Genomic DNA, 25054 nt, shown 5'->3' with positions numbered 1-25054 from the left:
GAGGACATGTTCATGAATTCAATACCTTAATCATATGTATTGAAAAACAAAAGAAAAAAAAAGAGAAAAAGAAAAGAAAAAGAGCAAATAATAAAAGGGGACTGATGTGTGGAAAACGATCCAACACGAAACTCACCGGCAAGTGTACCGGTTCGCATCAAGTAATAATAACTCACATGAGTGAGGTCGATCCCATAGGGATTGAAGGATTGAGCAATTTTAGTTTAGTGGTTGATTTAGTCAAGCGAATCAAGTATTGGTTGAGTGTTTGTGATTAACGGAAGCTAAATTGCTTGAAATGTAAAGGAGAAGGGAAGAATTGCAGTAAATTAAAGAGCAAAGAAAGTAAAGAAGCTGAATCTTAAAGTGCAAGTAATATAAAGTGCAGAAACTTAGATTTCAAGAAATATAAATGGCTGAAACTTGAAGTGCAAGAAATGTAAATTGCTTGAATTATAAAAGGGATTGGGAACTGGGATTGCAGAAATTAAACAAAAACAAGTGAATTGCAATAAACAGACAAGTAGAAGATGAATTGAATTAAGGTAGATCTCAAACAGAAGAGTAAGAATGCTTTGAAAATTTAAGAACAGAAAGTGAGCGATGCTTAATTTGCAGCAATTTAAAAGAAGGTTGAAGATCTAAGAAGTGGAAGAGACTAGAAAACAAGTCTACATCTCAATTCCTTCCTTGATCCAACAAGAACAATTGCAAAAGAAATAAAGAAAAGTGAATTGTAGAAAAGTAGAGATGAAGCAGTAAACAGAAATTGAAATTCAATTTTGCAAAAACTTAAAACAAGAGATCTCAAGGTGAGATTGAAACAGAAGTCCTTCAATTCTTCACCCAAGATCCAAAGCAAGAAAAGTAAAGGGTGCTCAAGCAAAAACAAGGAAGAAGAGAGATCAATTCTCCTCTCCAATTCTCTAAGAACTAAATTCCAAAGTAAAAGCTCAAAAAATGAAAATGAAAGTTAAAAGAAAATTCAAAAGTGATTCTAGAGGTCCTAATTACATCAAACTAGCTACTATTTATACACTTTCTATTCTTGGATTTTGGAATTTGGATGGGCTTTTGAATTGGTGAAGAAATGAATTAAGTTGGATTTTTAATTCAATTTTCAGCCCATAGAGAATTTGCTTCCAGGAGGATGCTCATCTCAAGTGGGGAGCTGAGCATTGAGGCTTTGTGTGGGGATCCTTTGTAGCGTGCAATGTTAGTGAAGGCACCAGGGGAATGCTCTGCTCACAAGGTGAGCTGAGCATTGGGGCCTTGCATGCATGCCTTGTGCGCGTCTTGTTCCCTGGCCGTGTCAAATTGTTGCACGCTCATTTCTTTTGGCCCGTGTCAAGCTCTTGTGTGATGCACCAAGGAGTAGCGCTCAGCTCTCTAAGTGAGCTGAGCATTGGAGCTTCCAAGGGAGGTCCTTGGTTCGAAACTTGAGGGAAGCATGCGCTGGTGGTATTTTCTTGGTTTCCTTGTAGCTCCTTGCTCCTTGCTTCCTCAAGGTGTTGAGTTCGAACCTTGGATGTTGCAATTGGCCAATTCTTGGCTTGTTTTCCTTGTGAGTAGCGCTTCTCCACTCCCCCTTGGTTCTTGGTTCGACTCTTGGAGAAGGCATTTGGCAAATAATTTCCTTGAATTTCTTTTGATGAATGCCCGATAATGCTCCCTTGGTGGGATGAGCATTGTTTTTCCTTTCCTTGTTTCTTGGCTTCAAATTGTGCTCAGCTCACAAGGTGAGCAGAGCATTGAGACATTGCTTCCTTGGTTTATTGTTGTGCTCCTTTGGAGAGCACTGAGCTCTTGGAGAGAGCATTGTGGCTTCCCTCCTTTCATGTGCCACGCTTCCTTATGTTCTTTGCCACACTTTTCGTTTCCTTGAGCCACACTTCTTAAGCCACGCTTTCTTGTTTTCTTCTTTTCTTCACCTACAATTAATCAAAACAACCAATCAAAGTATCACCAAATTCACAAGGTTTATAAATCATTAAAAATCAATTAATTTTAGCCCAAACCTCATGATTTAGCATCAATTAAATGGTGGTTGTTTGATTTAAAGAAGTCATGCATTTTCATTCCAAATTACTTACTTAGAATGCAAGAAAGTGCATAAAACCTAGTGAAAACAAAGAAAAAGGCTAGTGAAACTAGGCTAAGATGACTTGTCATCAGGGACAAAATGCCCCAAAGTAAATGGTGATAGCAATGCATATGTACTGTACTCAAAATTGGGATGCATGAATATGTGGTAAACATAGTTAATGGGTAGTTAGATTTATATTCTGATTACATGGATTGTCCTAAGTTAGGTGGGAAGTTTAGGTTAATCAAGGATTCGATTTTTAGTCCACTTGACCAAATACAATCTTACCTTGACCCTAACACCATTACAACTCTTAAAAGACCTCTTGATATGTGTATTTGTCCATTAAATTTTTGTTGATTGGTAGAAGAAGAGCAAGTCTTAGAAAGCAAGCTTAATAGAGAACTGAGAGAATCGAACCTCAAACACTAAAGTGATTAGAGTGTATACACTTACGGTGAGGGTTCAATGCTCGATTCTTTATTCCTGGCTTTCACGAGCTTTCTTCTTGCAAGTCTATTTGTACTTCATTTTATGATCTGAATTAGTGCAATCCAGTTCATATTTTTTCTTAAAAGATTTGTTTACTTTTAACCAAGTAGGTAAAAGCATTTTGCATTTAGTTGCATTCATATGGATAGGTTGTATTTCATAAATCCTACCATTTTTCTTCACTCTCTTATAGTTTCTCTTGAGCTTATCATGAGGACATGCTAATGTTTAAATGTAGGAAGATTGATAAACCACTATTTTACGGTTTATTTTGTATTGAATTGAGTGGATTTTGTCACTTTTTCTCACACTTATTCATATAAATTGCATGGTTTTATAAATCCTTCCTAATTTTGAGCTATGATTGAAAACATGCTTCTTTAGCCTTAATTTTAATCTCTCTTATTACCATTCGATGCCGTGATATATTTGTTAAGTATTTTCAGGGTTTATAGGGCAGAAATGGCTTAGAGGATGGAAATGAAGCATGCAAAAGTGGAAGAAACACAAGAAATTGAAGTTTTGGGAAGCTGGCCTCGACGCGCACGCATGAACGATGCGTACGCATGACCGGTGCAGCAGGGAAGCAACGCGTACGCGTGAATAGGAATTCGTTTAGCGACGCATACGCGTGACAAGCGTCATGTGCTGCAATTTACAAAAAACGCTGGGGTGATTTCTAGGCTGCTTTTGACCCAGTTTCAAGCCCGAAAATACAGATTAGAGGCTGCATAGTGGAGATGGAAGGGGGATTCACTTTCATTCACATAATTTTATGTTTTAGATGTGGAATTCTCTAAAGAGAGGCTTTTAGGGTTTCTACTCCAATTTCTTCTTAGATTTAGATTTAACTTCTGTTTTTATTTATAATTCCTTGCAATTTATTGTTCTAACACCTTTGTTCTTCAATTCTACTTGTTATTTCCTTCACTTTGTTATCCTTATGTTTATGCACTCTTGACACTTTGGATCTTTGTTAATGCAATTTATATGTTCATGTTGCTATTGCTTTCTTCAGTTGTTATTGTTAATTTCTTTCAATTGGTAGTTGCTAGATTTCATTATTGTTGCAATTTTACCATGCTTTTATTTTGTGCCTACCAAGTGTTTGATAAAATGCTTAGTTGGATTTTAAATTAGATTTTTGTATTCTTAGCTTAGATTGAGTAATTTGGAGACTCTTGAATTGTCAAAGTCTCTTGTTGGTTGGTGATTGAAGGTTGCTAGTTGGCTTGAGCTTCACTAACTCTAGTCTTTGATTAGGACTTGTGAACTCAAGTTGATTTGCTCACTTGACTTTTCTTCAATTGTTAGAGGTTAACTAAGTGAGAGCAATTTGCAATTACCATCATAATTAACAATGATAATGAGGATAGGAATTCTGATTCTCAACCCTTGCTAGGACTTTTCTTAGTTGTTAGTTTATTTTCTTGTTATTTACATTCCTTTCTTATTAAACTCAAAACCCAAAAAGATACAATCTCATAACCAATAATAAATACATTTCCTTGCAATTTCTTGAGAGACGACCCGAGGTTTAAATACTTCGGTTAATTTTTTTAGGTTTGTGTTTGTGACAAACAATTTAAACATTGGCCGAGGATAATTTGTTGGTTTAAAACTATACTTGCAACGCAAAATTTTAATGTGTGATCCTAAAATGGATAGGAGCTATATAGGTAAACTATTGGTTAGCTAAATTGTCATGGCTCCTTATGATTTGTGCTCGCACGCTCCCATGATCTGCTTAACTTTTGACTTTGTAATAGTTTCTTTTTTGGTTTTTCAGTTTCCATGGCTGCCGAGCAGGTGGGTCATAACAATCAGATGGCCCAGTTCCTTCTGAGGAACAGTAGTGATAGTTCTGCCACATACACTGCCGACATTCACGAGGTCCTATCGCGGTATTAGTATATGAAATTATGATCACACTTTTCACAACTCCGGTATAACTAACCAGCAAGTACACTGGGTCGTCCAAGTAATACCTTACGTGAGTAAGGGTCGATCGCACAGAGATTGCCGGCTTGAAGCAAGCTATGGTTATCCAGTAACTCTTAGTCAGGAGATTAGTGATAAAATTGATTTTGTTTATGAAAAGTAAATAACATGAAATGAATGATACTTGTGATTTAGTAATGAGGAACAAGTTGAGGTTCCGGAGATGCTATGTCATCTGAATCTCTGCTTTCCTACTGTCTTCTTCTTCAAACACGCATGGCTTCATTCCATGGCAATCTGTATGTTGGTGGATCACCGTTGTCAATGGCTACCCTCCGTCTTCTCAGTGAAAATGGTCCAGGTACAGTTTCTGTATGGCTAATCAACTGTCGGATCTCTCGTCTCAGATGAAAAATACCAAGCACAGCTACCGCACGGCTAATCATCTATCGGTTCTTACTTGTGTCAGAATAGGATCTCTCTATCCTTTTGCACACTGTCACTGCTCTCGACATTCATGAGTTTGAAGCCCGTCACAGTCATCCCTTCCCAGATCCTACTCGGAATACCACAGATAAGGTTTATACTTTTCGGATCTCAGGAATGCTGCCAATTAGTTCTAGCCTCTACCACGAAGGTTCTGATCTCAAGAGTTTGAATGCTCTGTTGTCAGGAGATGCAAGTCAAACTTGTGGATTAGAAACCCAAGAGATACGCACTCAAGCTGTCGCCCAATGACTACATTGAGCTCAGATAGAACGTAGGTGGTTTTCAAGCACGCGTTCATAAATTTGGAAATGATGATGAGTGTCACGGATCATCACATTCTTCATATTAAAGTACGAGTGAGTATCTTAGAACAGAAGCAAGCGTGATATAATAGAAAACAATAGTAATTACATTAATCCATTGAAACACAGCAGAGCTCCTCACCCCCACGTATGGAGTTTAGAGACTCATGCCATAGAAGATACAATATGAGATGTAAAATGTCATAAGTTCCAAAATGAATCTCTAAAAATAGTTTTTATACTAAACTAGTAACCTAAGTTTACAGAAAATGAGTAACTAAGTGCAGATAGTGTAGAAATCCACTTCTGGGGCCCACTTGGTGAGTGTTTGGGCTGAGCTTCCAAGCTTTCGCGTACATGTGCCTCAAAGTGGAGTTAAACGCCACCCTGGGTGCCAAAATGGGTGTTTAACGCCAAGAAGTATGCCAGTTCTGGCGTTTTACGCCAGAAAAGGGTCTCTGGCTGGCGTTTAATACCAGTTTGGGCCATTAAATCTCGGGCAAAGTATAAACTATTATACATTGCTGGAAAGCTCAAGATGTCTACTTTCCAATGCAATTAAGAGCGCACCAATTGGGCTTCTGTATCTCCAGAAAATCCACTTCGAGTGCAGGAGGGTCAGAATCCAACAGCATCTGCATTCCTTTCTCAGCCTCTGAATTAGATTTTGCTCAGGTCCCTCAATTTCAGCCAGAAAATACATGAAATTACAGAAAAACACATAAACTCGTAGTGAAGTCTAGAAATGTGATTTTTTAATAAAAATTAATAAAAATATGATAGAAAGTGAATGAAACATGCTAAAAACTATGTAAAAACAATGCCACAAAGCGTATAAAATATCCGCTCATCAGGCAACCTCCCCAAGAGATTGTTGGCACTACCACTGGTGCGGCTCCTCGTTCAGAGGAGAATCCCGAGGATGAGTTAGGTCCCGAGGGTACGATCCTTGAGAATCCCAGGAAGAGGATGTCTGTCTCCAGCTCGGAGGGGGTCGTTACCATTTTGGAGAGGAACTTTGATGCTAGGACCTTCATTGATTCCCAACTTCTGCAGGGCATGGAGGAGTTCTTCCCTGGTGGGTGGTGGACGAAATTGTGATTCCTTTGTTATTGTATTTTGTAAAATTCATTGCTTTTTCAACTATGTGTGGACACAACTCCATTCAACTTAACCAGCAACTGTACTGGGTCATCCAAGTAATACCTTACGTGAGTAAGGGTCGATCCCACAGAGATTGTTGGTATGAAGCAAGCTATGGTCACCTTGTAAATCTCAGTTAAGTGGATTCATAGGGTCAAATGTAATTGGATTAGATAATTTAAAAGATAAATAAAATAAAAAGGGATAGAAATACTTATGTAAATCAATAGTGGGAATTTCAGATAGGTGTGTGGAGATGCTAGAATCCTTTCGAATCTCTACTTTCTTATTGCTCTCATCCAATTCTTCTTACTCTTTTCCATGGCAAGCTGTATGTAGGGCATCACCATCATCAATGGCTACTTTTAATCCTCTCGGGAAAATGGTCCTATGCGCTGTCATTGCACGGCTAATTGTCTGGAGGCATCACCCTTGTTGATAGCTACATCCCATCCTCTCAGTGAAAATGGTCCAAATGCTCTGTCACAGCACGGCTAATCATCTGTCGGTTCTCAATCAGGTTGGAGTAGAATCCATTGATTCTTTTGCGTTTGTCATCACGCCCAGCCTTCAGGAGTTTGAAGCTCGTCACAGTCATTCAATACCGGAATCCTACTCGGAATACCACAGACAAGGTTAGACTTTTCGGATTCCCGGGATCCTACTCGGAATACCACAGACAAGGTTAGACTTTCCGGATCCCCATGAATGCCGCCATCTATCTAGCTTATACCACGAAGATTCTGTTGGGAAATCTAAGAGATATGCGCCCGGCCTAAAGTAGAACGGAAGTGGTTCTCAGTCACACGCGTTCATAGATGAGAATGATGATGAGTGTCACGGATCATCACATTCATCAAAGTTTTGTGCAACGTATATCTTGGAATAAGAATAAAAGAGAATTGAATAGAAAGTAATAGTGATTGTATTGAAACTTGAGGTACAGCAGAGCTCCACACCCTTAATCTATGGTGTGTAGAAACTCCACCGTTGAAAGTACATAAGTGAAAGGTTCAGGCATGGCCGAATGGCCAGCCCCCTAAAATGTACTCAATGGCCTCCTAAGATGAAGAATAAAACAAAACTGAGACCAAAGATGAAACGTGGTCAAAAAGACGACTAATACACTAGTAAAAAGTCTTATTTATACTAAACTAGCTACTAGGGTTTACATGAGTAAGTAATTGATACATAAATTCACTTCCGGGGCCCACTTGGTGTATGTTTGGGCTGAGCTTGATCTATCCACGAGCTGAAGCTTTTCTTGGAGTTGAACTCCAAGTTATAACGTGTTTTGGGCGTTCAACTCCAGATCATGACATGTTTCTGCGTTTAACTCCAGACAGCAGCATGTACTTGGCGTTCAACGCCAAGTTACGTCGTCAATTTCCAAATAAATATGGACTATTATATATTGCTGGAAAGTTCTGGATGTCTAATTTCCAACGCCGTTGAGAGCGCGCCATTTGGAGTTCTGTAGCCCCAGAAAATCCATTTCGAGTGCAGGGAGGTCAGATTCCAACAGCATCAGCAGTCCTTTTGTCAGCCCTTTTCAGAGTTTTGCTCAAGTCCCTCAATTTCAGCCAGAAATTACCTGAAATCACAGAAAAACACACAAACTCATAGTAAAGTCCAGAAATGTGAATTTAACATAAAAACTAATGAAAACATCCCTAAACGTAGCTTGAACTTACTAAAAACTACCTAAAAACAATGTCAAAAAGCGTATAAATTATCCGCTCATCACAACACCAAACTTAAATTGTTGCTTGTCCCCAAGCAACCGAAAATCAATTAGGATAAAAAGAAGAGAATATACTATAGATTCCAAAATATCAATGAATATTAATTCTAATTAGATGAGCGGGACTTGTAGCTTTTTGCTTCTGAACAGTTTTGGCATCTCACTTTTTCCTTTGAAGTTTAGAATGATTGGCTTCTCTAGGAACTTAGAATTTCGGATAGTGTTATTGACTTTCATAGTTAAGCATGTTGATTCTTGAACACAGCTACTTATGAGTCTTGGCCGTGGCCCTAAGTACTTTGTTTTCCAGTATTACCACCGGATACATAAATGCCACAGACACATGACTGGGTGAACCTTTTCAGATTGTGACTCAACTTTGCCAGAGTCCCCAGTTAGAGGTGTCCAGAGCTCTTAATCACACTCTTTTTGCTTTTGATCACGACTTTAACCACTCAGTCTCAAGCTTTTCACTTGGACCTTCATGACACAAGCACATGGTTAGGGACAACTTGATTTAGCCGCTTAGGCCTGGATTTTTATTTCCTTGGACCCTCCTATCCATTGATGCTCAAAGCCTTGGATCCTTTTTACCCTTCCCTTTTGGTTTTAAGGGCTATTGGCTTTTTCTGCTTGCTTTTTCTTTTTCTATTATTTTTTTCGCCAATTATTTTTTTTTGCAAGCTTTTTGCTTTTTCACTGCTTTTTCTTGCTTCAAGAATCAATTTCATGATTTTTCAGATCATCAATAACATTTCTCTTTGTTCATCATTCTTTCAAGAGCCAACAGTTTTAACATTCATAAACAACAAGATAAAAAATATGCACTGTTCAAGCATTCATTCAGAAAACAAAAAGTATTGTCACCACATCAATATAATTAGACTAAATTCAAGGATAAATTCGAAATTCATGTACTTCTTGTTCTTTTGAATTAAAACATTTTTCATTTAAGAGAGGTGAAGGATTAATGGATTTTATTCATAGCCTTAAGACATGGTTACTACATACTAATGATCATGAAGTAGAGACACAAAATATAGATAAACACAATATAAAAAAATTGAAAAGCAAAAAGAAATAAGAACAAGGAATGAATCCACCTCAGTGGCATCTTCTTCTTGAAGGACCAACAATGTCCTTAAGCTCTTCTATGTCCCTTCCTTGCCTTTGTTGCTCCTCCCTCATTGCTCTTTGATCTTCTCTTATTTCATGGAGAATGATGGAGTGCTCTTGATGTTCCACCCTTAATTGTCCCACATTGTAGCTCAAATCTTCTAAGGAAGTGTTGAGTTGTTCCCAATAGTTGTTGGGAGGAAAATGCATCCTTTGAGGCATCTCAGGGATTTCTTGATGATGAGCTTCCTCATGCATCTCTTGAGAACCGTGGAGGGTCTCTCTTGCTTGCTCCATCCTCTTCTTGGTGATGGGCTTATCCTCTTCAATGAGGATCTCTCCTTCTATGATAACTCCAGCTGAGTAACATAGATGGCAAATAAGATGAGGAAAAGCTAGCCTAGCCATGGTGGAGGGCTTTTCGGCTATTTTGTAGATTTCATTGGAGATGACCTCATGAACTTCTACTTCCTCTCCAATCATGATGCTATGAATCATGATGGCCCGATCCACAGTGACTTCAGATTGGTTGCTAGTGGGAATGATGGAGCGTTGAATGAACTCCAACCATCCTCTAGCCACAGGCTTGAAGTCCAGTCTTCTTAGTTGGACTGGCTTGCCTTTGGAGTCTCTCTTCCATTGAGCTCCTTCCACACATATGTCCATAAGGACTTGGTCCAACCTTTGATTAAAGTTGACCCTTCTAGTGTAGGGGCGTACATCTTCTTGCATCATGGGCAAGTGGAACGCCAACCTCACATTTTTCGGACTAAAATCTAAGTATTTCCCCCGAACCATTGTGAGATAATTCTTTGGACTCGGGTTCATACTTTGATCATGGTTCCTAATGATCCATGCATTGGCATAGAACTCTTGAACCATTAAGATTCCGACTTGTTGCATGGGGTTGGTTAGGACTTCCCAACCTCTTCTTCGGATCTCATATCGGATCTCCGGATACTCATTTTTCTTGAGCTTGAAAGGGACCTCAGGGATCACCTTCTTCTTTGCCACAACATCATAGAAGTGGTCTTGATGGCTCTTGGAGATGAATCTTTCCATCTCCCATGACTCGGAGGTGGAAGCTTTTGTCTTCCCTTTTCCTTTTCTAGAGGATTCTCCAGCCTTAGGTGCCATTAATGGTAATGGAAAAAACAAAAAGCTTATGCTTTTACCACACCAAACTTAAAATATTGCTCGCCCTCGAGCAAGAGAAGAAAGAAGAGAAGAAGAAGAAGAAGAAATAGGAGGAGAGTGAGGGGAGATGGATTCGGCCAAGGTATAGTAGAGGGGGTAGTGTTGTGTGAAAATGAAGTAGAATGGAGGGGTTTATATAGGGAAAGGGGAGAGGGTAGGTTCGGCCATTTTAGGGTGGGTTTGGGTGGGAAAGATTTTTAAATTTTGGAGGTAGCTGGGGTTTATGGGGAAGAGTGAAATAAGATTAGGAGGTAAGGTGGGAATATAGTAGGTGGGGATCCTGTGGGGCCACAGATCCTGAGGTGATCCTGTGGGGTCCACAGATCCTGAGGTGTCAAGGAATTTCATTCCTGCACCAAATAGGCATGTAAAATGCCTTTGCACACCATTCTGGCGTTTAAACGCCGAGTGGTGCACATTCTGGGCGTTCAACGCCCATATGTAACATGTTTCTGGCGTTGAACGCCAGTTTCATGCTTGTTACTGGCGTTCAGCGCCAGCTTTTCCTCTAGGCACATTCCTGGCGTTCAGCGCCAGAATGTTGCTTGTTTCTGGCGTTCAGCGTCAGTTTCATGCTCTGTTCTGGCGTTGAACGCCAGCCAGATGCTCCTTACTGGCGTTGAACGCCAGTCTGTGCTTCCTCCAGGGTGTGATTTTTCTTCTGCTGTTTTTTTAATTCTGTTTTTAATAATTAATGCAATTGTTTCTATTTCATTCAAATGTGTGTGTGTTCCTATGTAAGATGTTCATTCGCGCTTAATTGTGAAGGAGGTGATGATCCGTGAACTCATCACCTTCCTCAATCCATGAACGTGTTCGTGGTATAAGCTAGAATTGATGGCGGCCATTCTTGAAGATCCGGAAAGTCTAAACCTTGTCTGTGGTATTCCGAGTAGGATTCAAGGATTGAATGGCTGTGCGAGCTTCAAACTCGCGATTGCTGGGCGTGATGACAAATGCAAAATGATCAATGGATCCTATTCCAACATGATCGAGAACCGACAGCTGATTAGCCGTGCTGTGACAGAGCATCTGGACCGTTTTCACTGAGAGGATGGGAAGTAGCCACTGACAATGGTGACACCCTACATACAACTAGCCATGGATGGAACTTTACAAACAATTCAGTTGAATATTACATTGCAGAAATTCAGAGGACAAAGCATCTCCAATACTCCAACAGATTCTTCATTAATAAAGTAACAATTCCTTATTTCAAATACTTTGACTTCTTACAATTAAATCCAATTAATCGGCTAAATCAAGCTGTCCCTAACCATGTGCTTGTGGCATGCAGGTCCAAGTAAAAAGCTTGAGACTGAGTGGTTAAAGTCGTGATCCAAAGCAAAAAGAGTGTGCTTAAGAGCTCTGGACACCTCTAACTGGGGACTTTAGCAAAGCTGAGTCACAATTTGAAAAGGTTCACCCAGTCATGTGTCTGTGGCATTTATGTATCCGGTGGTAATACTGGAAAACAAAGTGCTTAGGGCCACGACCAAGACTCATAAAGTAACTTTGTTCAAGAATCAACATACTACACTAGGAGAATCAATAATACTATCTGAATTCTGAGTTCCTATGGATGCCAATCATTCTGAATTTCAAAGGATAAAGGGAGATGCCAAAACTGTTCAGAAACAAAAAACTACTAGCCCCGCTCATCTAAATTAAAATCTGAGCTTCACTCAAAACTCGGAGATTTTATTACTCCTTAAATTCTTTTTATCCTATTTTATTCATCTAGTTGCTTGGGGACAAGCAACAGTTTAAGTTTGGTGTTGTGATGAGCAAATATTTTATACGCTTTTTGGGGGTAATTTCATGTAGATTTTAGCATGTTTTAATTAGTTTTTAGTAGAATATTATTATTTTTTAGGCAAAAATCATATTTCTGGACTTTACTATGAGTTTGTGTGTTTTTTTGTGATTTCAGGTATTTTCTGGCTGAAATTGAGGGAGCTGAGCAAAAATCTGAGTTAGGCTGAAAAAGGACTGCCGATGCTGTTGGATTCTGACCTCCCTGCACTCGAAATAGATTTTCTGGAGCTACAGGAGTCCAATTGGTGCGCTCGCAACGGCGTTGGAAAGTAGACATCCAGGGCTTTCCAGAAATATATAATAGTCTATACTTTGCACGAAGATAGATGACGTAAACTGACGTTCAACGCCAGTATCATGCTGCTGTCTGGCGTCCAGCGCCAGAAACAGGTTACAAGCTGGAGTTCAACGCCAGAAACAGGTTACAACCTGGTGTTAAACGCCCAAAACAGCCCCAGGCACGTGAGAAGCTTAAGTCTCAGCCCCAGCACACACCAAGTGGGCCCCAGAAGTGGATTTCTGCACTATCTATCATAGTTTACTCATTTTCTGTAAACCTAGGTTACTAGTTTACTATTTAAACAACTTTTAGAGATTTACTTTGGACCTCATGACATTTTCAGATCTGAATTTTATACACTTTGACGGCATGAGTCTCTAAACTCCATTGTTGGGGGTGAGGAGCTCTGCAGCGTCTCGATGAATTAATGCAATTGTTTCTATTCCTCCATTCAAACGTGTGTGTTCCTATCTAAGATGTTCATTCGCGCTTAATTATGAAGAAGGTGATGATCCGTGACACTCATCACCTTCCTCAACCCATGAACGTGTGCCTAAAAAATACCTCCGTTCTACATCAGATTGAATGAGCTTCTCTTAGATTCCTTAATCAGAATCTTCGTGGTATAAGCTAGAATTGATGGTGGCCACTCTTGAGGATCCGGAAAGTCTAAACCTTGTCTGTGGTATTCCGAGTAGGATTCAAGGATTGAATGGCTGTGACGAGCTTCAAACTCGCGATTGTTGGGCATGATGACAAACGCAAAAGGATCAATGGATCCTATTCCAACATGATCGAGAACCAACAGCTGATTACTCGTGCTGTGACAGAGCATCTGGACCGTTTTCACTGAGAGGATGGGAGGTAGCCACTGACAATGGTGACTCCCTACATACAGCTTGCCATGGAGGGAACTTTGCACTTTTCCATGCATGGAATATTACATTACAGAAATTCAGAGGACAAAGCATCTCCAAAACTCCAACATATTCTCCATTAATAAAGTAACAATTACTGCTTCCAAACACTTTTACTTCTTACAATTAAATCCAAATAACCTTATTGGCATCCTGACTAAGATTAATAAAATAAACATAGCTTGCTTCAAACCAATAATCTCCGTGGGATCGACCCTTACTCACGTAAGGTATTACTTGGACGACCCAGTGCACTTGCTGGTTAGTTGTGTGAAATTGTCAAGAATTGTGATTTTCAAGTTCGTGCACCAAGTTTTTGGACGTCTATAGAACTGGATTTTATATTCCTTGGCAGCATGAGTCTCTAAACTCCATTGTTGGGCGTGAGGAGCTCTGCAGCGTCTCAATGAATTAATGCAATTGTTTCTATTTCATTCAAACGTGTGTGTGTTCCTATCTAAGATGTTCATTCGCGCTTAATTGTGAAGGAGGTGATGATCCGTGACACTCATCACCTTCCTCAATCCATGAAGGTGTGCCTGACAAACACCTCCGTTCTACATCAGATTGAATGAGTATCTCTTAGCTTCTTTAATCAGAATCTTCGTGGTATAAGCTAGAACTGATGGCGGCCATTCTTGAGGATCCAGAAAGTCTAAACCTTGTCTGTGGTATTCCGAGTAGGATTCAAGGGTTGAATGGCTGTGACGAGCTTCAAACTCGCGATTGCTGGGCGTGATGACAAATGCAAAAGGATCAATGGATCCTATTCCAACATGATCGAGAACCGACAGCTGATTAGCCGTGCTGTGACAGAGCATCTGGACCGTTTTCACTGAGAGGATGGAAAGTAGCCACTGACAATGGTGACACCCTACATACAGGTTGCCATGGATGGAACTTTACAAATAATTGAGTTGAATATTACATTGCAGAAATTCAGAGGACAAAGCATCTCCAATACTCCAACAGATTCTTCATTAATAAAGTAACAATTCCTTATTCCAAACACTTTGACTTCTTACAATTAAATCCAATTAATCGGCTAAATCAAGCTGTGGCTATGGTATGCGAAATTGTGATCAATACTTTTCACAACTCAAATAATCCCCGGTGATGAAACCAAAAACTTGGTGTTCAATACCATGGCATAAACACAACTTCGCACAACTAACCAGCAAGTGTACTGGGTCGTCCAAGTAATAAACCTTACGCGAGTAAGGGTCGATCCCACAGAGATTGTTGGTATGAAGCAAGCTATGGTCACCTTGTAAATCTCAGTCAGGCAAACTCAAATGGATATGGGTGGTATACGAATAAAACATAAAGATAAGGATAGAGATACTTATGCAATTCATTGGTAGGAATTTCAGATAAGCGTATGAAGATGCTTGTCCCTTCCGTCTCTCTGCTTTCCTACTGTCTTCATCCAATCCTTCTTACTCCTTTCCATGGCAAGCTTAAGCAAGGGTTTCACCGTTGTCAGTGGCTACCTCCCATCCTCTCAGTGGAAATGTTCAACGCACCCTGTCACGGCACGGTTATCCATCTGTCGGTTCTCGATCATGCCGGAATAGAATCCAATGATTCTTTTGCGTCTGTCACTAACGCGCCGCCTTCAGGAGTTTGAAGCACGTCACAGTCATTCAATCATTGAATCCTACTCAGAATACCACAGACAAGGTTAGACCTTCCGGATTCTCTTGAATGCCGCCATCAGTTCTAGCCTATACCACGAAGACTCTGATCTCACGGAATGGCTGGCTGGTTTGTCAGGCGAGCACTCAGTTGTCAGGCGATCAACCATGCATCGTGTATCAGGAATCCAAGAGATATTCACCCAATCGAAGGTAGAACGGAGGTGGTTGTCAGTCACACGTTCATAGGTGAGAATGATGATGAGTGTCACGGATCATCACATTCATCAAGTTGAAGAACAAGTGATATCTTAGAACAAGAACAAGCGGAATTGAATAGAAAGACAATAGTAATTGCATTAATACTCGAGGTACAGCAGAGCTCCACACCTTAATCTATGGTGTGTAGAAACTCCACCGTTGAAAATACATAAGAACAAGGTCTAGGCATGGCCGAATGGCCAGCCTCCCAATGAGGGTTCAATCATCAAAACATGATCAAAAGATCCAAAGATTGAAAGATCTCCAAATACAATAGTAAAAGGTCCTATTTATAGAAAACTAGTAGCCTAGGGTGTACAGAGATGAGTAAATGACATAAAAATCCACTTCCGGGCCCACTTGGTGTGTGCTTGGGCTGAGCATTGAAGCATTTTCGTGTAGAGACTCTTCTTGGAGTTAAACGCCAGCTTTTGTGCCAGTTTGGGCGTTTAACTCCCATTTTGGTGCCAGTTCCGGCGTTTAACGCTGGAAATTCTGAGGGTGACTTTGAACGCCGGTTTGGGCCATCAAATCTTAGACAAAGTATGGACTATCATATATTGCTGGAAAGCCCAGGATGTCTACTTTCCAACGCCATTGAGAGCGCGCCAATTGGGCTTCTTTAGCTCCAGAAAATCCACTTCGAGTGCAGGGAGGTCAGAATCTAACAGCATCTGCAGTCCTTTTTAGTCTCTGAATCAGATTTTTGCTCAGGTCCCTCAATTTCAGCCAGAAAATACCTGAAATCACAGAAAAACACACAAACTCATAGTAAAGTCCAGAAAAGTGAATTTTAACTAAAAACTAATAAAAATATACTAAAAACTAACTAGATCATACTAAAAACACACTAAAAACAATGCCAAAAAGCATACAAATTATCCGCTCATCAGGCTAGGAATGGTCTTCCAAGGATAATGTATTCATCCTCTTCCTTCCTGGTGTCTAAGATTATGAAATCAGCAGGGATGTAAAGGTTTTCAACCTTTACTAACACGTCCTCCACTATTCCATAAGCTTGTCTCAATGACTTGTCTGCCAATTGTAATGAGAACAAGGCAGGTTGTACCTCAATGATCCCCAGCTTCTCCATTACAGAGAGTGGCATAAGATTTATCCCTGACCCTAGATCACACAGAGATTTTGCAGAGGTCATGGTGCCTATGGTGCAAGGTATCAAAAACTTGCCAGGATCTTGCTTCTTTTAAGGTAGAGTTTGCTGAATCCAGGTATCCAGTTCACTAATGAGCAAGGGAGGTTCACTTTCCCAAGTCTCATTACCAAACAACTTGGCATTCAGCTTCATGATAGCTCCTAAATATTGAGCAACTTGCTCTCCAGTCATATCTTCATCCTCTTCAGAGGAAGAATAGTCTTCAGAGCTCATGAATGGCAGAAGGAGATTTAATGGAATCTCTATGGTCTCTATATGAGCCTCAGATTCCTGTGGATCCTTAATAGGAAACTCCTTCTTGCTTGAGGGACGTCCCAGGGGGTCTTCCTCACTAGGATTTTCATCCTCCTCCTCCCTTGTGCATTCGGCCATATTGATTATATCAATGGCCTTGCACTCTCCTTTTGGATTCTCTTTTGTATTGCTTGGGAGAATACTGGGAGGAGTTTCAATGACTTTCTTACTCAGCTGGCCCACTTGTGCCTCCAGATTTCTAATGGAGGATCTTGTTTCACTCATGAAACTGAAAGTGGCCTTTGACAGATCAGAGACTAGATTGGCTAAATTAGAAGTGTTTTATTCAGAATTCTCTATCTGTTGCTGAGAAGATGATGGAAAAGGCTTGCTATTGCTCAGCCTATTGCGTCCACCATTGTTAAAGCCTTGTTGAGGCTTTTGTTGATCCTTCCATGAGAAATTTGGATGATTTCTCCATGATGAGTTATAGGTGTTTCCATAAGGTTCACCCATGTAATTAACCTCTACCATTGCAGGGTTCTCAGGATCATAAGCTTCTTCAGAAGCTGCCTCTTTAGTACTGTCGGATGCATTTTGCCATCCATTCAGACTTTGAGAGATCATGTTGACTTGCTGAGTCAGCACTTTGTTCTGAGCCAATATGGCATTCAGAGCATCAATTTCAAGAACTCCCTTCCTCTGAGGCATCCCATTATTCACGGAATTCCTCTCAGAAGTGTACATGAATTGGTTATTTGCAACCATGTCAATGAGTTCTTGAGCCTCTTCAGGCATTTTCTTTAGGTGAATAGATCCACCTGCAGAATGGTCCAATGACATTTTCGAAAATTCAGATAGGCCATAATAGAATATATCTAATATAGTCCATTCTGAAAACATGTCAGATGGACATCTTTTGGTCAGCTGCTTGTATCTTTCCCAAGCTTCATAGAGGGATTCACCATCTTTTTGTTTGAAGGTTTGAACATCCGCTCTCAGCTTGCTCAGCTTTTGAGGAGGAAAGAATTTATCCAAGAAGGCAATGACCAACTTATCCCAGGAGTCCAGGCTATCCTTAGGTTGTGAATCCAACCATATTCTAGCTCTGTCTCTCACAGCAAAAGGGAAAAGCATGAGTCTGTAGACTTCAGGATCAACTCCATTCATCTTTACAGTCTCACAGATCTGCAAGAACTCAGTTAAAAACTGATAAGGATCTTCAGAAGGAAGTCCATAAAACTTGCAGTTTTGTTGCATTAAGGCAACTAGCTGAGGTTTCAGCTCAAAGTTATTGGCTCCAATGGCAGGAATGGAGATGCTTCTTCCATCAAATTTGGACGTTGGCTTTGTGAAGTCACCAAGCATTCTCCTTGCATTATTATTATTTTCGGCTGCCATCTCCTTCTCTTGTTCGAAAATTTCTGAAAGGTTATTTCCAGATTGTTGTAATTTAGTTTCTCTTAGTTTCCTTCTCAGAGTCCTTTCAGGTTCAGGATCAATTTCAACAAGAGTGCCTTTTTCCCTGTTCCTGCTCATATGAAAGAGAAGAAAACAGGAAAAGAAAGAGGAATCCTCTATGTCACAGTATAGAGATTCCTTTATGTTAGTAGAAAAAGAAAGGGGAGAAGAGTAAAGAAGAATGGGTTCGGATATTTAGATGGAGAGAGGTGAAGAGTAGTGTTAGTGAATAAATAATTAAATAGAATAAGAAAAGAGAGGGGAAATTTCGAAAATAATTTTGAAAAAAGGGATTAGTAATTTTCGAAAATTAGAGATAAGATAAGATTAAAATTAAAATTTAGAACAAAAGAATTTTTGAAAAAGAGATGAGATATTTTCGAAAATTAGAGAGGGAAAAGTAGTTAGGTGGTTTTGAAAAAGATAAGAAACAAACAAAAACTCAAAGAGTTAGTTGAAAAAGATATTAAAATCAAATTTGAAAAGATAAGAAGATAAGAGGTTAGATAAGATATTTTGAAATCAACTTTTGAAAAAGATAAAATTTTTGAAAAAGATAAGATATAAAAGATATGATAAGATATGTTTGAAAAAGATTTAATTTTTAAATTAAAATTAATTACTAACAAGAAACTAAAAGATAAGATTCTAGAACTTAAAGATTGAACCTTTCTTAACAAGAAAGTAACAAACTTCAAATTTTTGAATCAATCACATTAATTGTTAGCTAATTTTCAAAAATATGATATAAAGATAAGAAAAAGATTTTGAAAAATATTTTGAAAAAGATTTTTGAAATTTTCGAAAAATGGAAAAAAATGAAAAAGATATAATTTTTGAAAAAATGATTTTGAAAAGATAAGATTTTTAAAATTGAAAATTTGACTTGACTTGTAAGAAACAACTAATTTTTAAAATTTTAGACTAAGTCAACTCAAATTTTTGAAAATTAGGAGATAGAAAAAGGAAAAGATATTTTTTGATTTTTGAATTTTTTTTATGATGAGAGAGAAAAACACAAAAATGACCCAAAACATGAAAATTTTGGATCGAAACACAAGATGCATGTAAGAACACTATGAATGTCAAGATGAACACCAAGAACACTTTGAAGATCATGATTAACATCAAGAACATAATTTTGAAAAATTTTTGATGCAAAGAAAACATGCAAGACGCCAAACTTAGAAATCTTTAATGCATGGATACTATGAATGCAAAAATGCATATGAAAAACAACAAACAACACAAAACAAGAAAACATCAAGATCAAACAAGAAGACTTATCAAGAACAACCTGAAGATCATGAAGAACACTATGAATGCATGAAATTTTTCGAAAAATGCAAGTAAAATTTTTAAAACATGCAATTGACACCAAACTTAAAAATTGACTCAAGACTCAAACAAGAACACAAAATATTTTTTATTTTTATGATTTTCTAATTTTTTTTTGGATTTTTATTTTTTTTCGAAAATAAAGTTAGGAAAAACGAAAAAGAAAAGAAAAATTTTGAAAAAGATTTTTGAAAAGAAAATTACCTAATCTGAGCAACAAGATGAACCGTCAGTTGTTCATACTCGAACAATCCCCGGCAACGGCGCCAAAAACTTGGTGGACGAAATTGTGATTCCTTTGTTATTGTATTTTGTAAAATTCATTGCTTTTTCAACTATGTGTGGACACAACTCCGTTCAACTTAACCAGCAAGTGTACTGGGTCATCCAAGTAATACCTTACGTGAGTAAGGGTCGATCCCACAGAGATTGTTGATATGAAGCAAGCTATGGTCACCTTGTAAATCTCAGTTAAGTGGATTCATAGGGTCAAATGTAATTGGATTAGATAATTTAAAAGATAAATAAAATAAAAGGGATAGAAATACTTATGTAAATCAATAGTGGGAATTTCAGATAGGTGTGTGGAGATGCTAGAATCCTTTCGAATCTCTACTTTCTTATTGCTCTCATCCAATCCTTCTTACTCCTTTCCATGGCAAGCTGTATGTAGGGCATCACCATCATCAATGGCTACTTTTAATCCTCTCGGGAAAATGGTCCTATGCGCTGTCACTGCACGGCTAATCGTCTGGAGGTATCACCCTTGTTGATAGCTACATCCCATCCTCTCAGTGAAAATGGTCCAAATGCTCTGTCACAGCACGGCTAATCATCTCTCGGTTCTCAATCAGGTTGGAGTAGAATCCATTGATTCTTTTGCGTTTGTCATCACGCTCAGCCTTCAGGAGTTTGAAGCTCGTCACAGTCATTCAATACCGGAATCCTACTCGGAATACCACAGACAAGGTTAGACTTTCCAGATTCCTGGGATCCTACTCGGAATACCACAGACAAGGTTAGACTTTCCGGATCCCCATGAATGCCGCCATCTATCTAGCTTATACCACAAAGATTCTGTTGGAGAATCTAAGAGATATGCGCCCGGCCTAAAGTAGAACGGAAGTGGTTGTCAGTCACACGCGTTCATAGGTGAGAATGATGATGAGTGTCACGGATCATCACATTCATCAAAGTGTTGTGCAACGTATATCTTGGAATAAGAATAAAAGAGAATTGAATAGAAAGTAATAGTGATTGTATTGAAACTTGAGGTACAGCAGAGCTCCACACCCTTAATCTATGGTGTGCAGAAACTCCACCGTTGAAAGTACATAAGTGAAAGGTTCAGGCATGGCCGAATGGCCAACCCCCTAAAACGTACTCAATGGCCTCCTAAGATGAAGAATAAAACAAAACTGAGACCAAAGATGAAACGTGGTCAAAAAGACGACTAATACACTAGTAAAAAGTCTTATTTATACTAAACTAGCTACTAGGGTTTACATGAGTAAGTAATTGATGCATAAATCCACTTCCGGGGCCCACTTGGTGTATGTTTGGGCTGAGCTTGATCTATCCACGAGCTGAAGCTTTTCTTGGAGTTGAACTCCAAGTTATAACGTGTTTTGGGCGTTCAACTCCGGATCATGACGTGTTTCTGGCGTTTAACTCCAGACAGCAGCATGTACTTGGCGTTCAACGCCAAGTTACGTCATCAATTTCCGAATAAAGTATAGACTATTATATATTTCTGGAAAGCTCTGGATGTCTACTTTCCATCGAGTTCTGTAGCTCCAGAAAATCCATTTCGAGTGCAGGGAGGTCAGATTCCAACAGCATCAGCAGTCCTCTTGTCAGCCTTTTTCAGAGTTTTGCTCAAGTCCCTCAATTTCAGCCAGAAATTACCTGAAATCACAGAAAAATACACAAACTCATAGTAAAGTCTAGAAATGTGAATTTAACATAAAAACTAATGAAAACATCCCTAAAAGTAGCTTGAACTTACTAAAAACTACCTAAAAACAATGCCAAAAAGCGTATAAATTATCCGCTCATCAGTGGGGATCTTGCTTCTCAAGCTAAGTGGGTTTATCGCACCCTGCTCTGAGACGCCACTACTTCGAGGAAGGCAGAGCCCGTCTTGGCTGGTGTTAGGTCCTTGGATGGTAAGCTCCAGGTGCCTTCCCAGGTTGTTGATAAATTGAAGGCCGAGGTTGAGGCTGTTAAGGCCAAGTTGACGGGATCTGAAGAGAAATTGAAGCTTTTTGACCAGACGGTGGCCTGGCTCACCGAGAAGGAGCTTACCTTGGAAAGCCAGCTTAACACTGCTCGGGGTCGAGCTGAAACGGCTGTTCAAGGTGGCTGATTTGGAGAAAAAACTTGTTGATGCCATGGTTGAGGTTGCCAATCTTAAGAAGAAGAACAAAGAGCCTATTAAGAACGCTCAGAATGCCATTGGGGGGTACCGAGGAGGCGATCAAAGCCTAGGTGAATCTGCTGGTCCCTGACTTCGATGTCTCGGCTGTTGGAGCTTTCAAGACCATCAAAGATGGAAAGATTGATGACAAGTCATCATATGCTAGCTTTGCAAGAATTTTTCACTTGTTTCATTAGTTTTTATGCACTTTCTTGCATTATAAGTTAATAATTTGGAGTGGAATTGCATGGTTTCTTTGAATCAATCAACCACCCTTTAATTGACACAAAATCATGAAGTTTAAGCTAAAATTAATTGGTTTTTTAATGAATTTTAAGCTTTGTGAATTTTGTGATACTTTGATTGGTTGTTTTAATTACTTGTAGGTGAAGAAAAGAAAAAAAATAAGAAAAGCGTAGCCTAAGGAGCATGATCTAAGGAAATAAAGAAAGCGTGCCCAAGGGAAGAAAAGCGTGGCTGAATTCAAGGAACAAGAGCACAAAGCTCTTGCCAAGAGTCTAGAGCTCTTGTGGAGAGCTTTACTTCAAAAAATTCAAAGGCCAAGCTCTTGCCAAGAGCTTAACCAAGTGCTACAAGGAAGAAGGGAGCAAGGCAAATTCAAAGCAAAGCTCTTGCCAAGAGCTTTCTCCAAGAGCTTTTTCGGGCTTCTTCAAGGAAAAATCAAGGGAAAAAGAGCTCAATAATACACTCACCAAGGCTTGAACCCAAGACCAAGGGGGAGGGGGCAGCGCTACCTCACAAGAAAAAAAAAGCCAAAATTGGCTTGTTTTCACTCCATGGGATTTGAACCAAGGACATCCAAGGAGCAAAGTCTTAGGCGCTACTCTTGTGCCAAGGAAAATGACCAGCAAGTGCTCCACCCAAGAATCGAACCATGGACCTCAAGGGACAATTAAAGCTCTTGCCAAGAGCTTAGAGCTCTTGCAAAGAGCTTTGTTTCCTTGTCACAATGAAGAAGCGTGCAACACATTGGAAGGCCAAGATCACCAAAGCTCTTGCCCAAAGCTCTTGCCAAGAGCCGAGCTTTCCCCTGGGAGGTGCACCATGGGCCAAAAATCCATCAAAAATTCAAATTAATTCATTTCTTCACCAAACTTTAGAGCCCACCCAAATTCTTAAATCAAAATTAGGAAGTGTAAAATAGGTGTTAGTTAGATGTAGAGAGGACCTTCTTCTTACCTTTTTTTGAAATTTTAATTTGAGAACTCTTTTTCATTTTAATTTTGATTCTGTTTTGAATTTTGATTTTCTTTGAACTTTGGCTTGAATTGGGATGTAGATTTGAGTTCTCTTCCTCTTGGTATTCTTATTTTTCTTTTTCTGCACACTTAGCTTGGGTCTTGGGTTGAGAATTGAGGAAATTCTGTCTCAATCTCACCTTGAGATCTCTTTGTTCTTTTCTCTGCATAATTCAAGATTTGGTGATTTGAATTCAAGTTTCCTTACTGTTTTGATCTTTAATTTTTTTGCAATTGTTCTTTGAGTTGGATCAAGGAAGGCAGTGAGATCTAGACTTGGTTTTCTAGTCTCTTGACCTCTGAGATCTTGCATTTTCCTTTTAGTTCATTTGATGAATGCTTCTTCAAGCTAATTTACTTTTCTGTTTGAGATCTATTTCAATTCAAGTCATCCTATACTCTTCTGCTTGTTGCAATTTACTTTTCCTTGTTAAATTTCTGCAAATCCCAACTCCCTGATCCCTTTATCATTCAAGCAATTTACATTTCTTACACTCCAAGCATCTGTAATTTACATTTCTTGCACTCTAAGTTTCTGTTATTTACTTTACTTGTTCTTTAAGATTCAACACTTTTACTTTCTGTTCTCTTTAATTTACTGCAATTCTCACACTCCTTTTACAATTCATGCAATTTAGCTTCTATCAATTACAAATCACTCAAATCAACTCTTGTTTGCTTGACTAAATCAATCACTAAACTAAAAGTGCTCAATCCTTCAATCCCTGTGGGATCGACCTCACTCCCGTGAGTTATTATTAGTTGATACGACCCAGTACACTTGCCGGTGAGTTTTGTGTTGGATCGTCTTCCACACCATCAAAGATCATCGACATACCGAGAAAGTGATCTGTAATAATGTAAATATTGTAATCTGTACTTGTTTTGATTGGGCCGTCCCAGTGCCTTATTTTGTATGACACTAGTGGTAGTTTAGGAATCCAAACTATTTACCGCCTTGTCGTGAAATGGTTATTGCTCGGCTGATATCATGCCTTTATTTTTTTAGCCACTTTTATATTGTGTAGCTTTAAAGTAGATAACCATTAAATGTTGTTTATGATTTCGTTGGCTCCCGGGGTGATTATTCTTGGGGTGCTGTGGAGTCGACAATTGGGTAAGGAGTAATATTAAGAACGAGAAGCAATAACAATCAAACATGAAATAAAGGTGATATGCCGACGGCTAACAAGAAAACAAGCAGTAGTAGAAACTTAAGGTAAACAAAGTAAAGGGTCAAAAGCAAAAGCAAAAATTTTAAAAAGTGGTTACTAAGTCGGATGCTCGTTGGGTCATTGAATCTCAGACTGGCTCTTACGAGTAGAATCTTTTCAGGTTTGCCGCGTTCCATGTTCTAGGCACCTCTCTCTCATCTAATTGTTCTAACTTGTACTCCCCTTTGCTGAGCACTTCTCTTATTCTGTATGGGCCTTCCCAGTTAGCTGCTAGTTTTCCTTCTCCAGGGGTTGGTAGTTCTATATCATTATGTTGTAGAACCAGGTCATTTGGCTCGAAACTCCTCTTTAGCACTCTGGCATTATACCTTAGGACTACTCTTTGTTTTAATGCAGTTTCTGATAGATGGGCCATCTCTCGGGTTTTGTCGATCAGATCCTTCTCTACTGCCTCTTCGACCCCGCCAAGGAGCAGTCGTGGGCTCGGCTCCCCTATCTCTACAGGGATCACTGCATTGGTTCCGTAAGTAAGAAGGAAGGGGGTCTCCTCGATAGAGGACTGTGCCGTCAT

At 39.3% G+C, this 25054-nt stretch overlaps 1 protein-coding gene across 1 annotated transcript; it reads right to left on the bottom strand.

Moving 5' to 3' along the window:
• Positions 1-24622: 24622 nt before the first annotated feature.
• Positions 24623-25054, bottom strand: LOC140177026 (uncharacterized). Its single transcript, XM_072209201.1, has one exon. It carries the CDS (start codon positions 25052-25054, stop codon positions 24623-24625), a length of 432 nt encoding a protein of 143 aa, XP_072065302.1.

This window comes from Arachis hypogaea, chromosome 2, assembly GCF_003086295.3.
Source record: "Arachis hypogaea cultivar Tifrunner chromosome 2, arahy.Tifrunner.gnm2.J5K5, whole genome shotgun sequence".
Lineage (NCBI taxonomy): Eukaryota > Viridiplantae > Streptophyta > Magnoliopsida > Fabales > Fabaceae > Arachis > Arachis hypogaea.
This window is presented reverse-complemented; position numbering and strand designations above follow the sequence as displayed.

Bases quoted from the DNA above. Each gene is read 5' to 3' on its own strand.
- LOC140177026 (XM_072209201.1), bottom strand. From the start codon at position 25,054: ATGACGGCACAGTCCTCTATCGAGGAGACCCCCTTCCTTCTTACTTAC.